The sequence below is a fragment of the Solanum verrucosum genome, unplaced genomic scaffold (assembly GCF_900185275.1).
Source record: "Solanum verrucosum unplaced genomic scaffold, falcon-dt-bn FXZP01000009.1, whole genome shotgun sequence".
In the NCBI taxonomy this organism is placed as follows: domain Eukaryota; kingdom Viridiplantae; phylum Streptophyta; class Magnoliopsida; order Solanales; family Solanaceae; genus Solanum; species Solanum verrucosum.
This window is the reverse complement of record NW_026020231.1, coordinates 3,794,696-3,810,752: the sequence shown is the minus strand read 5'-3', so window position 1 is coordinate 3,810,752 and position 16,057 is coordinate 3,794,696. Positions and strand designations below refer to the sequence as shown.

General features: G+C 35.5%; 3 protein-coding genes and 1 non-coding gene across 4 annotated transcripts; 3 read left to right on the top strand and 1 right to left on the bottom strand.

Annotated features, from left to right (window-relative positions):
- The first annotated feature begins 361 nt into the window (after positions 1-361).
- On the top strand, positions 362-2,372 carry LOC125832268 (magnesium protoporphyrin IX methyltransferase, chloroplastic). Its single transcript, XM_049511412.1, has 2 exons — positions 362-994; positions 1,749-2,372. The coding sequence occupies exons 1-2, from the start codon at positions 419-421 to the stop codon at positions 2,154-2,156; spliced, it is 984 nt and encodes a 327-aa protein (XP_049367369.1). The 5' UTR covers positions 362-418; the 3' UTR covers positions 2,157-2,372.
- A 723-nt stretch (positions 2,373-3,095) lies between these two features.
- LOC125832267 (trihelix transcription factor ASR3-like) lies at positions 3,096-4,440 on the bottom strand. Its single transcript, XM_049511411.1, has 2 exons — positions 3,534-4,440; positions 3,096-3,382 (listed from the first exon to the last, which is right to left on the bottom strand). Exons 1-2 carry the CDS (start codon positions 4,243-4,245, stop codon positions 3,096-3,098), a joined length of 999 nt encoding a protein of 332 aa, XP_049367368.1. The 5' UTR covers positions 4,246-4,440.
- A 635-nt stretch (positions 4,441-5,075) lies between these two features.
- Positions 5,076-5,236, top strand: LOC125832721 (U1 spliceosomal RNA). The gene has a single exon (XR_007443249.1). It is a non-coding gene; the product is annotated as a U1 spliceosomal RNA (small nuclear RNA).
- Positions 5,237-7,011: 1,775 nt separating this feature from the next.
- LOC125832418 (uncharacterized) lies at positions 7,012-13,733 on the top strand. The gene is made up of 7 exons (XM_049511566.1): positions 7,012-7,178; positions 9,269-9,791; positions 9,929-10,085; positions 10,314-10,358; positions 10,508-10,673; positions 12,055-12,422; positions 13,248-13,733. The coding sequence occupies exons 1-7, from the start codon at positions 7,056-7,058 to the stop codon at positions 13,564-13,566; spliced, it is 1,701 nt and encodes a 566-aa protein (XP_049367523.1). The 5' UTR covers positions 7,012-7,055; the 3' UTR covers positions 13,567-13,733.
- The last annotated feature ends 2,324 nt before the right edge of the window (positions 13,734-16,057 follow it).

Sequence of the window (16,057 nt, the reverse complement as noted above, 5' to 3'; positions counted from 1 at the left end):
TATTAATAGGTACTTATTTATGGTTTATTTTAGAGAATTGAGGCGACTTTTGAGTAATATCTAATATTATTTAAAAGCTAAATTAGTGTACAGGCCTAATTAAGTTTGTTCAACCTAAATTAGTGTACAGGCCTACTTTTGAAGCATTGTACAAATACAAATTAGTGTTCTAACATTAATTAATTACACAAGAGTAATTTTTCAAAAAGCGGTGACTCAAACGAAGTTTAAATAGTCAATTAACTGAGTTATTATGATTTCGTATTTACATATTAGAAGAAGGTTGAATTATGCTGACTAACGGGACCCAACGCTAACGAATGGCAACGAATCATATCCTTATCCCGCGAGATTCCACACTATCATCAACTACCTTCCGACCACCACCAAATTTAGCTCTAACTCAACTCCAACTATTATGGCTTTCTCCTCGCCGCTGTTTTCTCCGGTTAACTTCACCTTAAACCCTAATCCCCAACTCCATCATCCTAAATGCACAAAGCCAAACAACCGCCGGAGCTTCTCCGTCTGCGCCATTCCGCCGCTCTCCACCGCCACCGACATCTCCGCCGTCACAGGTCCGTTGGACGGAACGACTATCGCCGTACTTGGCGGTAGTTCCGTGGCGGCACTTGCTGCTATTCTCTCGCTCGCCGACCCCGAGCGCCGGCGGCAGCTTCAGGCGGAGGAGGTCGGCGGCGGTGATAAGGAGGTGGTGAGAGAGTATTTCAATAACAATGGGTTCCAGAGGTGGAAGAAGATATATGGTGATACGGATGATGTGAATAAAGTGCAGTTGGATATAAGATTGGGACATTCAAAAACTGTTGAAAATGTGATGAAAATGTTGACGGAAGAGGGATCTCTGCAGGGAGTTACTGTATGTGACGCCGGTTGTGGGACCGGTTGTTTGTCGATTCCGTTAGCTAAAGAAGGTGCCATTGTATCAGCTAGTGATATTTCAGCTTCCATGGTAGCTGAAGCCCAAAAACAGGTGATCTTTGTTGAATTCAAGCTTATTCGCTAAATAATTGTTGCAGATTCGAAATTTTATGTCTGTGGATGTGTAGATTACCTCATAGTTGATTTATTATAAGTACTTCATACAACAACAACATTACCAGTGTAGTCGGGGTATGGGGAGAGTGAAGTGTATGTATACCTTATCCCTATCTCAGAGGTAGAGTTGTTGTTTCCGATAGACCCTGGGATCAAGAAATTATAAGTACTCCAATAATCTTAAGAAAAATTTTCGTATATGTTTAAAATAATACTCCCTTTGTCTCATTGTTTGACCGTAAAAATTAAACTTGTGATCTAAAACATGTCAACAGAAAGTTTAAAATTAAATTGCTACTAAATCTTGAAAGGTGAAATTGGGACAGACCTGAAAGGAAAGCGTGCTACATAAATTAGGACAGAGGAAGTAGTTTGAGTCGAAGGTTCAAAGAGTTGGACCTGCCTATGCTGCTGCATCACAGTTTGAGTAGTGGTAGAATAAGAAATTGGTTTCGGCTTCTCTTAGGTTGAACAAACTTAATTACTGTGCGGGAAATGCAATATCTTAAAGGCCTGTACCTCTTCTTTTCACCGGCAGCTTTTATGTTATCTTTGGAGTGTATCTTAGATTTCAAGAAGAGCCCTTGATTCGTCTTAAAGAAAGAAACTTGTTTTTGAATGTAATTGGTATTAAGATTATGGCTTTTTTGGAGTTGAGAACTGAACAATACTTCCTAATCTTAATGAAGGCGCAAGAGGAGTTGTTCAAGGGTAAGGATGACCAATCCCTGGCACCAGTAATGCCGAAATTTGAAGTGAAGGACTTGGAGAGTTTGGATGGGAAGTATGACACTGTGGTTTGCTTAGATGTTATGATACACTACCCACAAAGTAAGGCTGATGGTATGATTGCTCATCTTGCATCATTGGCTGAGAATCGCTTGATCCTGAGCTTTGCCCCGAAGACATTTTATTATGATTTGTTAAAAAGAATTGGAGAGTTGTTCCCTGGACCTTCAAAGGCTACACGAGCATATCTACATGCAGAGGCTGATGTGGAGAGGGCACTGCAAAAAGCTGGGTGGAAGATAAAGAAGAGAGGCTTGATCGCCACACAATTTTACTTTGCAAAGCTTATTGAAGCTGTCCCTGCTTAGGATTGAAAGGCAAGTGAGATCTCATTTGTTTGGCAATGTTTCTTCACTGCTGGTTAGATATTAGGAAGTCCGTTGAGTGTTTATTATGAATGCGTTATTTCACTCCTCAGTTTCTAACATATATAATAGTTTACAATGTATCTGGATTCTGCTTCTGACTTGGAAAATTTTTGTCGATATTATTAATATATTATGAAATGTAAATTTAATCATCATTTGGTGGCTTTGATTCATTCGTTTTCATCCTTAACTTTTGTGGTTTCCTGTCAGCAGCTCTGCCACGTTTTTTCCTCAAATAATGCTTGATGGTTGTGAAATCCAATCCTTCATTTTTAGTCATGAAAACTATAAGATAGTGCTATTAATGGAATGGTGTTAAGCATTTGGTATAAAAGTGGAGATAATGTCATATAAATTGGAGTAAACAGAGTAGAATTCACTATCAAGTAATCCAGTTTAGAGATGAGGTTGAACCTGTGAATTCTCTATAGAAGCTTTTCAAACATAGCCTCTCCCCCCTATGATTTAATTTTAAGAAATGGATACTTGTCTGTGAATTTCTAATGGTCTAATTGAGGACCACTCAACCTTTCTTATGGCATATCATTCATCTTGTTTATTTCTAATACAACCTAAAAAGGAAGAAAAAGCAAAGAATTACACTCTGTTCTCTTGCTAAGTGTTTGCTTTTCATGTCATTATCATCAGTTTTTCAGATAGACTGGTGCTTGTTAAATTCATCACTGGAGAGACTGTCAATTCATAGTCGAAGGTAGATGTAAATAAAATCTTATGGTTGTCAAAAAGATTTGAAGATTCAGAACCAAGTACCAGCAACTAACCAGACATCATAATCACTGTCAAGGGCAATGATAGTCGATAAACATTCAAAACCTACTTCTTACTTAATCTAAAACAAAAATAAATCAAAGTACTGCATTACATCTTATCAGCAACTCTTGCTACTGCATCAGCTACCTTATTGAGAACAGCAATCAAGCTATTAGTTTGTTCCTTCTGCTGCTCCCTGTCCCGTTGACGATTTTCCATTTGAGCATCAAGTTGTGAATGAAGCATGTTGGTGTTTTGCTCCAGAGTTTTCAGAAGTTTATATCCCAGATTACTATCAATACAACCATCTGGTGATAGTCTTCTTTTCTTCACTCTGTCCTTAAACATGGGGCTATTCCAGAAATCTGATCCAGGCTGCTTGCCTTCAGCTGTACCTGAGAACAATACAGAGGAATGTACTTTACTGTTTCAATCTTTACGGTGTTGCATTCAACTAATTACAGATAAGTTCTGATGATAAAAAGTTAGTTAACTTCTGTGTTGAGGTTTTGTTTGAGAGAAAAGCAAATTTTGAAGGACGTTTACCTGATCTAGGCACTGGAGAGGGAATGGACTTAGCTTTTTTGTCTATGACGATGTGTTCCTTCAGTGGGCTGCTTCCAACTTCCTCCGTTGCTGGAGGCATAACATCATCTTCCATAGTATATTCCCCAGTATGAGAAACATTGTCATTCTCTTCCTCTCCCTCTTCCGCTTCCTCTTCTTCAACTGTTTCTACACCATAGTCAAGTTTTTCATCTGTGGTTATGGTTACCAGAGCTAGTTGGTATGCTTCTGCTGTGAATTCCTTCCCATCCAAGACATTGTAGACTTCTCTATCAAAAGAACCTGGTAGCCTTTTCTCTCGCCTGAGATCGTTACTGATAATCCAATAAGATTCACTGCTTCCATTTGTCTGTGTCTCCCATGTTTTAATTTTCTTGAAATCACTGATCATGTTGCTCCAACGTTTTCTACATTGAACAGGTCCTCTATCTGCTCCATGTTGTCTGCAGTAAGAAGAGACCGAGTCCCATTTGGGTTCCGGCTTGTCTGATCCAAAAACAGAAGTGGATTTACGCCCCCTATGAGCTCTTTCCTCAGCAATCTTTTTCCCTTGTATGAGAACAAGCGTCTCTTGCCTAGTCCATCGCGAGTGTCTTGGTGTCTTACTTTTGCCATCTTCAGTCGATTTTTGCTGTCCATCAGCTAACGTTGCAGTGTTCTCATTCATCTCTGTTGAGCCTAATGTACTCATTGAAGTTTTGCTGCAGAGGTCAATCAAGAAGACAATATAAAGATCTTTGTGGATAGTCTATACATTACTTGCTGTTTTTTTACCAAGTTGATTGGTGATTGACTTCCAAAGAAAGGCATGTATTCTTTCTTTAGGCATTGAATCTTAAAGGCTTTCTTAATTTTTCAGATTTTCTTTAAGTACATTTATGCTGTCTAATTGCAAATGCCCAACTATACAGCTTTGCTTGATTCTGTCATTGAAGATGTTGCCATTTCTGAAAAGGGAGAGTGACCAAGTACTAGTGCTCTATTTATTGCCTAAACGTTTAAGGCATCTATTTAAAAGGTGTGTTGACCCTCTACCCTGGGTTACTAAAATTTTACAAGTAACTGATGCTACTAAATACATTAAGTTTACCTAATAAAGTGGGATAGATATAACCGAAGACACTTCCCTTATGTGATTGAAAATATTTCTCAAAAGATTAATAATGTTACCCCCTCTGTCCAAAATCCTTGCCACCTTTTACTTCTCAAGATTGAAACCGCTTTGACCAACATTAATCTAATAGCAACAAGTGTTTTGAGACAATGAGAGTAACAAATTGTATAGTGTTTTCTGAAAAATCCATCTTCTTTCATTAGAACCAAATTAGAACAGTGGTTTATTTGTTTTAAAATAAGAACCGATCATAGAATTTTGATGTTTTTACTTAGCTAAATATATACAAAATTGTGTTGAGTGCAAAAATGAAAGTGAGTTAACTGAATATGGTACCACATCGGCTGAGGCAAAGGGAGACAGCGAGGTGGAGTAATATAAAACAAAAGGAGGGACCACCATAACGCATACTTACCTGAACATGGTCAATGGGTGATCATTAAGGTACATGGCCTAGGTTAATGACCTTCATTGCACTTTGGAGGGGTGATCCCCTAAGGTCAGCCCAAGTGATTGAGCCTACATCATAATTTGTGGCAGAGGGGGCCAGCGTTCGTGTAGCCCCTACCCACATCTTGAAACTATTTATTTGGGCCTACTAATTCGACGTATATGGGGCCTCGGTTCCTTAATTTGTGCCTCATCTATATGTTTGTGACATGTTAGAGATTGAATGACGATAAAATTGTTTTATTACTAAGAGTTTCTATGTAACCAATCTATCTCATGTAGTGACACTTAAAATGTTATCAAATAGCGTCCCTTATAAAATTGAAAATGACACATTTAATTGTAAATAAATGTGAAATGCATTAGTCTAAAATGGAAAATTAAAATTAGACTGCTCAAAAAAAAGAATCAAAAGAGAATTTACTGTAACTCGATTGATGAAAATAAAATCTATTTTAACCCTATTGACATCTACTTTTACTTAGATTGATAAAAAAGAAAATCTACTTCAATTCAATTGATCTTATCTTCTATCGATGTGTCTTTAGGCACAATCATTTTCAACTCGATTATCAAAAGAAGGATCTACTTTAACTCGATTGATTAAAAAAAATCTACTTCAACTCGATTGATCAAAAAACGGATCTACTATAACTATTAATTAAAGAAAAATCTACTTTAATTCATTGATCAAAAATAAAATTTACTTTAATCGATATGTCTTTAGAGACGACCATACATAAAATAGAAATTACACTTAAAAATGTGGACAAGCAAAAGAAGGGAATTCGGCCATATTAAAATTACCTTATGAAAAGATTCGTTTGATATCCAAAAGTTGCTCAGCAACAGCCGGGCAAGCGAGATGTTGAGGTATAGTCGGATCTAAGCGTTGATCACATGGCGGCGGTGAAGGGAGAGCCCTATTGGTAGAAAATAAACCACAATCCCTTTAGGTTTATCCTACATTAGAAAGAAGAACTAGAGAAAAAAGCGACATATATAGTGGTGATTTGAGTCTTCATCGCCGTAACAATTAAAAAAAAATCAACATTAATTATTTATTTTAAAAAATCTTAATAAAAGTGAGTAAGTTGATCATTATATTTGAAATCCCTACTTTAATGTTATGTGTTAAATAACATGACACATTAAAAAAGAGTCAATATAATTATACAACGTGTCAAAATAACATAACACGTCTATTTAAATCAAACATTAATAAACCAATTAAAAATTATCATATCAGTTCAATCTAATTAGTCAAAAGAAAAAAACTATTCTCATAACAACTCTTCCTTCTTATATAACTATAAACATAAATTCATCACACCACATAATAGATACTCCTGCTAAAATTTCTTACAAGAAACCAAAAAAGCAAATAAAAATTCGTATCAACACCATAGATTCAAGATCAATCTCAGAACAATTCTTTTCGTCTATATTCTTAAGTATTAAAATTGTACGCCAAATCAATCATATAACATGATTTTTTTATTATATTATCTGTCCAACAATAATCCTCCACAGTTGATTTGACACAATGATTAAAATTTAAGAAACAGTAAATGATAATAGTAATTTTATCAAATAACCCTTATTAAATTTAAGTCATTTAAATATTAAAAAATAAATAATGTTTAATAATAAGGATAAAATAAATATAACATGATAAATTATTCATTAGTCTTATAAACTAGACAAATATTATTAGACATCTCAAAATAGTACGATAGACAAGTAAATATAGACGGAGGGAGTACTTTAACTCTTGTTAATTTAATTACTACTAATGTATTTTAACTAACTACTAGTAAAATTTAACACGATTACAATATCTAGTCCCCCTACACTTCGCGGGTATCTTCGAAACTTTGAACTTTGTGGAAAGCGAAAGCACTGCAAACACTACACTGAGAAGAGGAGGGAAAAAAATGTGGGAAGAAGAAGCAAAGGGTATAAGAAGGGACGAAGAAGAAGCGCTGTTGGATCTGATTGAGCAACGTACTAAGAATGTTGAAAAAATTGGAAGAGCAATCGCTTATTATACTTGCGAGGTTTATCTTCTTTCAGACCCTAATCAAGTTTTTTTTTAATGATTTAATGTCATTTTTTTTCGATTTTAGTAATGGGTGGAAGTTAAAGCTTTAAAGTTTCTTACTTGGCGGAGTATGTAGAGAAGGGACTGCTTTGTTTGTTCCATTTTTATTTTTTTTGGATTTCCCCTCTTTTTGTTTTTGCTTGAATGATGAACTTTACTGTTTTGTCTGTGGGTATGTTTAAAGGTTGATTCTTGATAATTTGGTGGTGAAGTCTTAGTTTAAATGGAAAGAACCAGAGTTTTAGTTTATGGGTCATTTTGGTTACTGGGTATTGACATATTAAACACAAATAGTGGGTTTGAGCCAAAGTTATTGTTTTCTACCGAACCCCCAAAAGGGTTTTTAATCTCCAAAATCAATGCTTTATCTCACAAACCTTCAAATTTCTGTTGCTATGAGGTTTTTTAGAATAGTGAACTTCAATGTGTCTGTGTTATTGGGGGCTTTCAGTTGTGTGGACTGTGGTGTGTATATGTATGTACATGTACAGGAAGTGTCTACCCTACTATACCGTTCTTGATAGGCCCTTGATTAAGGGTGTGTTCAGTACAAAGGGAAATATTTCATTTGTATGTAATCTAGACAAATGTGATGTGAGGTGGGGGTTAGGGGTTAAGGGTGGTGAGATGGTGAGGATGGGGCTACGGGGTGGGGGTAAAGATGAGGTGTGTTGGAGGGTGGGGAGGACACAACTAATGTCGAATGCCACATGTGGAACTTGTTTTCCCTACATAAGAAGGGTATAAGAAGGGATGAAGAAGAAGTGCTGGTGGATCTCATCCAGCAACGTAGTAAGAATGTCGAAAAAAATTGGGAGAGCAATTGCTTATTATACTTGCAAGGTTTATCTTCTTTGGGACCCTAATCAAGTTTTTTGTTAATGATTTAATGTCCTTTTTCAGTTTTAATAATGGGTGAAAGCTTAAAGCTTTAAAGATCCTTACTTGGTGGGGTATGGAGAGAGGGGACCGCTTTTTTTGCCTCATTTTTTTTTTTAAATTTCCCCTCTTTTTGTTTTTGCTTGAATGATGAACTTCACTCTTTTGTATGCGGGTATATTTAAAGGATGATTCTTGAGAATTTGGTGTTAAAGTCTTAGTTTAAATGGAAAGAACCTGAATTTTAGTTTATGAGTCATTTTGGTTACTAGGTTTTGACATATTAAATGAATTTGTTTAAGACAAATAGAGGGTAGGAGCCAAAGCTATTGGTTTCTATCAAACCCCAAGGATGGTTTCAATCTCCAAAATCAATGCTTTATCCCACAAGCCTTCAAATTTCCGTTTCTTTGAGCTTTTTTAGTTTTATCATGGATTTTTTACTGTCTAAAGTTTATATTGTTGTCCAAGATTCTGTATTTTGTGTTTATGTCTGATGGAGTGAGGAGATTATAGTTTCTCTATTTGGTGATCATCCTATTAGGAGTTGTTATAATCCTGGAAAATTGTAATGTGCCCATGGAGAAAAAAAGATTCAATTTTTCTTTTGATGAAGGAAAAAAGAATCAATTTTTCTATTGTGGGGGTTTGCTTGAATTTTGATATATTTTTATCATGGATAATTTATTGTCTTAAGTTCATATTTTTATCCAAGATTCTATTTTTGGTGATCATGTCTTGTTGTTAATTACTTACGATTTTCTTTCTATGATGGAGTGAGGATGTTTAAGTTTCTTTATTTTGGTGATCATCCTCTTAGGAGTTGTTGCAATACTGGAAAAAAAAGATTCAGTTTTTTTTTTATGAAAGGAAACAAGAATCAATTTTTCTATTGTGGGGTTGTCTACCTTACTATACCATTCTGATAAGCCCTTGGATTTAGGGTGTGTTTGGTACGAAGGGAAATGTTTTCTTGGAAAATAAGTTGGTTTATTACTTATTTTCTTGCGTTCTCACGAGGGGATATCTGTTGAATGTAGGCTTTTACCTGGCAGATGATTCATATCTAATTTAATATGTAATTGGAATAGTGTGGGTTCTTTCTCTTACTTTGGGACCATAACTAATATTTCAATCCCCCCTCCCCCCAATTGGAATGAGTTACAGCTTGAACAAAAAGAGAAGAACTTAGAGGAGGCACAACAGCAACTTGCTCGCCTCCGGGCCCAGGCCATTGTGGCAACATCCACAAGCTATCATGGGAATGACTTGAATCTAGTGAAAGTCGAAAGACGATCCATGAGTCCTATCCAGATAAGTGATGATTCTTCTGAAAGCCTCTCTGAGTGTGAACCTCAACCTGACAAAGACAACACTGTGCCACTTCAGAAATCTTCAACACTTGATAAAAAATTAGCAAGACCTTTTCAGAAAAACAATGATGATTCCGGAAAGCCTCCCCGAGCAAAACCACTACTTATCATTCCTGACATGAAACCAAAGGGTTCTCTGCATTTGAAGATGGAAGAATCTAGTCCCACCCCATGTTTTTCTGACTCTTGTGCTGGAGGCTCAGTTTTTTCTTTTCGTAACACTCGTATCGTAAGGTCAAAAGCAGATAAGAGCGCGAAAACCCCTCCTGACACCGGAGCTGCTGATATTGAACATAAAGGAACAAAAAGGAAGTCTGGTAATACTATATTTGTTACATCTGATCTATTGATACTAGCATGTTCTAACATGCACTCTGACATACTATGCAAATGCTTTTTCATATAAAATTACCATCTGACGAGCTTGTTTGTCATCTTCGCTTTGTGAATATAGAACAAATAGAGCATAAAGAGCTGATTCCATTGATAGGTAGATCCTCTTCAGCAAGCAAGCTACAATGCCAAACAACCAGTGTCATACCTAGTCAACACACGCGAAAGCTGAGAAATATTGTCTTGTGCCCTACTAATGATCAACTTTTTGCGAGCAGGTAGATTAGAAGTTTATCCACTCTTTGTAGATGACAATTGTGATTGTGGATGCATTTTGTTTATTGCTTCTAGATCTTTAATGAATTATGGATGGACCAACTGTAGAGCAGAGCTTGTCCCTTCTCTCTCTCTCTCTCTCTTTTATATATATATGTATAGAACAGCCTGTTAGTGTTTCTCATACAATTTTCAACTTTCAGTCTCACTCAGAGTTCCTTAACATGCAGTGCGCTGGATGGGGTTGTCAACTTGTGGCAGGTGCAGGACAGGGGGTATGCCAAATTTCTAACATCCAATTACTAGAGCTGCATCTGTATCTTTTTCTGCCACTTAATAAGCAATAGCTTTAAAAATGTTAATTTGTCTTCCCTTTGCATCACTAAATACTTCTATTTTGATGCTGCGTCGCTTTGATATTCAGGTCATGTGCCAATCTTCTCAGTAGCACTGATTGCTTTACCCACAAGTGTAAAAGATGGCCAGAAGACGTAGCCTGGCATCCAGAAGGAAGCAGCCTTTTTTCTGTGTACCGCGCTGATGAGGGGGATTCACAAATTTCAATATTGAATCTTAACAAGGGAAAAGAGGTATTTCTAGGAAATTATGAAGTTATATGGCAATTATCATCACTGTAAAATCTGCATGATTGAAAAAGCCTGTGTGCATGGGCATGACATATGATAAAATCCTGTTTCACTTCTAATCTTAATCTATATGCATAGGGTGGTGTATGAGAATGTATTTTCTAATGGTTTAATAGATGAAAGGATAAAAAAAGACTCAGAACAAAAATTTCGTTGAGTGAGAGCTTGTAGGATAAACAAAAAATTTGTTTATGGTTTTTGGAAATTTTCATCTCCTCTGTGTGTATGAGGGTACTGGCCTAATTTGTGGTATTTACTTTACTGTTCTACATCAGAAATTGAGGACCCTTGTACTTTCCTCCCTCATTAACGTAATTTCTTTATCTAGAGGCACCAACACATAGAGAGAGATGGAGGGGGGTGAGGGGAGGGGGGAGCATTGTTTTGTTGCTTGTCACTTATGATGTTCTTGGTTATGTAATCTATGCTAATTGGGGCTAGTTTTCTTTTGCTGATTGATGATTACTCATTCATCTGTGATTAATAAGGCCAACAACATAGAATAACTACCTAATCTCCTTCTTATATGTCCAAACCCATAATTTGATTTTATTTTCACTACTAACTATAAAATCCTTGGGCTACACTTGTTACCTGTTTTTGTTTCTCTGCTACACTCTATAATATTGATTATTGAATGCTCAATGAGTGTGTACAGCTCTTAAAACATTTTTAGATGCTCACTTTATAATATTTCATGGAATCTCATAAAGTGAAATAAAAGAAATTCGGAAGGAGATAATTGGCTAAAGAGTTGGAGAGTGGTGTCAGTGCAGTATTAGTTCTTTTTTCCAGGTTGACTGACCAGTTTTGCCTTAAGGACGAGGTTTATTGTAGTAGAAACATGCGTAAATCATGATTTAAAATCTTAGGAAAGACTGGAGATTACTGTAAGGTTCAGGGATCTATGTCTTTCTCTATTGCACAATTTTGCTTCAAAAAGAAACAATATTTAAAATTACAGAGGCAGCAGCATGTTTGATTTTTAGACCTTAGTTAAAAAGTAAACATCCAAGAGGGGTGTAATATGTCCTCTGTCAAGTATACAAGTACATACAAAAACTCTGAGATCTCTTCCCTCTACTGAAGATAAAATACCATGGGAACCCTTCAGGTAAGACCGATACTTATATGCTGCTCCTCCAGCCTAAACTCTATGAACTATAGGTGCATTGTTTTTCTTGTCTTTGTCATTCTCACAATTACATACTTTCGAGCCTTACACTTGGTTATGTCACGTTTGATTGTATCTCTTGCATACTCTATGTCAAAAGACTTTTAGATTTTATCTGTCCTCTGTTCTCATATCCTGGTGTATTAACAGAATATGCAAGTGAATTTCTTGGAGGATAAGCCCCATGTCAAAGGGATCATTAACAACATAGAGTTCATGCCATGGAAGGAGGGCTGTTTTGTTACTGGTGGTTGTGATCATGCCGTTATCTTGTGGACCAATAAAGATGGAGAACATTCATGGAAGCCTAAAGAGTTGCATAGGCAGCATTCTTCTGCTGTAATGGGAGTTGCCGGTTTGCAGCATAAGAAAGTTGTGATGTCTGCTGGTGCCGATAAGCGTATATTTGGATTTGATTTACCAGCTCAGAGAATTGGTTACAAGCACCAAGTAGAAAGTAAATGCATGAGTGTTCTTCCTAATCCATGTGACTTGAATCTATTTATGATTCAGACAGGGTAAGTTACCATTATGGTCATTGTATGAACATGTTCATTATGTGCATATTATATTCTTTATTTCCATTATGTGCATGTTTCATTATGTAGATATTTCTTTTACATAGTAATGGGTTTTCTTGCTATTTCCCATTCACTTGTCCTCCAAAGCACACAATGTGTTGTATTTTTGCGCATGTGCAATGTCAGATATGATAGGGAATTGCACAACTTGTAACTTTATTCTATAGCACTGGCTTAGTGCAAGGTTACCATCTACATTTTTTTGTGTGTACTGGTTCTTTTAAGAAAAAGATGATAAACTAGACCTAAAATCACGTGGGAGAAATTTGTCAGAAAAGAGCTAGAGTCTCTCAGACTCCACAGGAACTTAGCTAAGGATATAAACGATGGAAGTGAAAGATCCTCTGATCAGGGATATTAACTAGTTGGGATTAATGTTTAGTTTTATTGGTACACTTACGTTTGGGCTGGTGTTTGGCAAGAATCTTTAGTTTGTTTAAACATTATTTGCTAGTAGAAAATGTAAAGAACCTTTTATATTGAAAATGTAGAAAGCACTAATTTCTCTTTACAAATTATGCCATTAACAGAACGGGTACAAAATGAGTGAAATGGATATTGAGGATTCACATAGAAAACCTCAAATAGTGTATGGGATTGAGGCTTAGTTGTCGTAGTGTAAAGCCTGTTTTATTTTTTGAACAATTTTCTCATTATGTCACAAGTCTGATTGAATTATTATCTTAAAAGCATATATAATTTGATCAGGAAGATTTAAATAAGCTGATATATTATCATTTTGCTTTCTCTAATCCACTGCAGGACCTTAGAGAAGCAGCTTCGCTTGTTTGACTTTAGGTCAAGGGAAGGAGAGACCCATTCCTTCGGGTGGAAACAAGAAAGCAGTGACTCACACTCGGCTCTTATAAATCAGGCTTGGTCGCCTGATGGTTTGTACATTACATCTGGCTCAGTTGATCCTGCCATTCACATATTTGATATACGGTACAATTCTCACGAACCTTGCCTGTCCATTAGAGCTCATAATAGGCGAGTCTTCAAAGCTGTTTGGCACCATGCCCTCCCAGTCCTCATTTCTATATCATCTGACTTGAACATTGGATTTCATAAAATCGTTTGAGGTGCTTAAAAAGGTGTTTCCCTTTCCATTTTAGCACTCATTGTTCCCATTCATTTTTGGAAGTTATCACCGGAAAGAAATATTGAGGTCTTAGACCAAAGAAATTCACCGCGTGGACTCTGATACTGCAGGTGATTTAAAAAGAAATGTTAAGCAGTGTCATCTTTTCTTGTGCTGTGTTTGAATGAATGCAGAAGCTGTGGAAAAAGGCTCTGTACCATTCAGAAACATTTTACCTCCTTTTTTAACTCATAGGTATGTCAGTTAGTTGACTGCTGTAGGCACCACCAAGGGAAACCAGACACTAAATAGAGTTGTTATTACCGTCTAGTCTTTGTGAATTAAGTTACCTGATATCTGTGGTAGCATGGAAAAGATGTTGTCTAGGACACAGCCTTTATCCAAAAGTGTGTATTCTTCCAGAGAAAATTAGGATGCCATTCGTCTTATTAGGTCAGATTCACATCTTATCTAACTATATCTGCTCCACTATGACCAGTAACGCCCATCTCTAGTGGTTTACCTGTTAGCCTTGTTCGCTGACCAGAAACTAGACCTTTTTTTAAAAGAAAAATGGGGCTACAGGAAGGGCAAATTTGATTACAATTGAACCCTCACTAACAAGGTGAAAGTTTAGGTAAAATTAATTGAGTTACTAAGATTTCCTTTGAAACTGAGCTTTGATATATCATATATCAAACTCAGAGATTTTAAATGTGTGGATCAGTTTTACATTTAATAATAATATTATGAGAAGGATGAAACATATTTTTTAGTATGTCGGTGCATAGATGAAATGAATGATGTATACACAAACTTAATAATAGATGCGTATTTACACAGATTTTATCATTTAATTATGATTAATTAATATTTAATTTTGCCTTATTAAATCATTTAACCATGATAAGTCTTGACAAAATTTAGTACTATATATATTGAATGTTGTGGCGTGGGCAAAATACTTTTACATTTGCTCTCAATAAACGAATGAATTTCCATGAAGAGGTCTAGGTCTACACCAATCATACTCTAAAAAGTAAAAAAGGCTTGCCAGACGTATAGATCACTTCATTAATTGGTTGCTTTCTTTTAAAGAAAAGACCAATTTGATGGAGGATGATTGTGTTGTCTATTTATTTAATAATAATGACCTATGCATGTAAATTTGATAGTAATTTCAGGCGTGGGTTACATGGCCAACAACTCAATTTATTTGGTAAACTACTTTGTGCTTCCCATGATTAAGTAAGTAGGAAAGGATATCTCTCAACATCGAAAAAGACTTGTCTTTATTAAGAAGTTGTCGTAGACATTCAAGAACATATTAAAATAAAAGACTAAGAGGCACTGCGATCGAGTTTCCATTTCTTTATTCAAGTGGAAGGAGAGAAATGGCGGAAATAGTATTTTTACGAAAGTATAGTGGCAAACTCTTTAAACTTTCGTGGGTTGTTCCATTTAGACTTTGGTTATTAAACATCATTGACACTAATTAAATTAAAGAGAGTTAACATGGAGACAGAGAAGTCGTCCAATTTCTATAATTACATGCAACAAAGTGGAGCAGATAAAAAAGTGTTGCTTCCAAAAAGCTTTGCAATGCTTACATGTCAATTCACATGGTCTTTAATTTCTAAACTAATACAATAATTAATCAGCATGTAGGGTCACTTAGCGCTGGACATTTTCTAAACCAAGTATTATTTAGTTATTCAAATACTCGAATTAAGTTATATTTCAACTGAATATCTCAACTCCTAATAAAATGTTTCAATTAGACACTTTTAATTCAGATTTTGAAAGATCTTTTGCGTATATTTTCATTCGTGTATTAAGTAGTATAAAATATATCGTTTTGTTTCAATTGTACACATTCGCTTTTACCGTAAAACTAACACATTTTTACTTGAGATTGATGCGTATAATCAAAGGAGATAACATATTTTATATGGTTGATTTAACTATTTAATAGATGACTGAAAATACGTAATTTTTTTCTTCAAAATTTGATCAAAAGTGTCTAGTTGGAACAATATCTTATTAGGAGTTGAGGTGTTTAATCGAAATAAAGTCAGTTGATTCGAGTGTCTAAATGAAATATTTTGTGAAAAAAATGATTTCCGATGACTTAAACATGTAAGATAAGTAGATTGATTTAGAGGATTAGTATTTGTTTTGATAGGCAGAGAGAAGATAATAAAAAAAATCTTTGGATATAAAATTTAAATAGAAAGTTTATTATTAGCTCTCTTTAATACAAAGGATGCAGTTTCACGAAGTCGTTTCTCCTTTAGTTAAATATTTTGATTTCGAACTCTGAATATGAAAAAAGTCTTTGATAGGAAGCGCTTCCCCTCTACATGACTCAAATACAAATTAGTTCGACTTCAATGCAGACATGAGAAAATTGTTAGCTCTCTGAGTTTCATTTTGAAATTTCTAAGATGTAAAAAGAAAAAGAACTTCATTTCTTTTGATTTTTGGATAT

Coding starts and splice junctions, on each gene's coding strand:
- LOC125832418 (XM_049511566.1), top strand. CDS start 7,056: ATGTGGGAAGAAGAAGCAAAGGGTATAAGAAGGGACGAAGAAGAAGCG. Junction 10,359..10,507: donor TGGCAGGTGCAGGACAGGGG/GTATGCCAAATT, acceptor TTTGATATTCAG/GTCATGTGCCAATCTTCTCA. Junction 12,423..13,247: donor CTATTTATGATTCAGACAGG/GTAAGTTACCAT, acceptor AATCCACTGCAG/GACCTTAGAGAAGCAGCTTC.
- LOC125832268 (XM_049511412.1), top strand. CDS start 419: ATGGCTTTCTCCTCGCCGCTGTTTTCTCCGGTTAACTTCACCTTAAAC. Junction 995..1,748: donor TAGCTGAAGCCCAAAAACAG/GTGATCTTTGTT, acceptor ATCTTAATGAAG/GCGCAAGAGGAGTTGTTCAA.
- LOC125832267 (XM_049511411.1), bottom strand. CDS start 4,245: ATGAGTACATTAGGCTCAACAGAGATGAATGAGAACACTGCAACGTTA. Junction 3,383..3,533: donor CTCTCCAGTGCCTAGATCAG/GTAAACGTCCTT, acceptor TATTGTTCTCAG/GTACAGCTGAAGGCAAGCAG.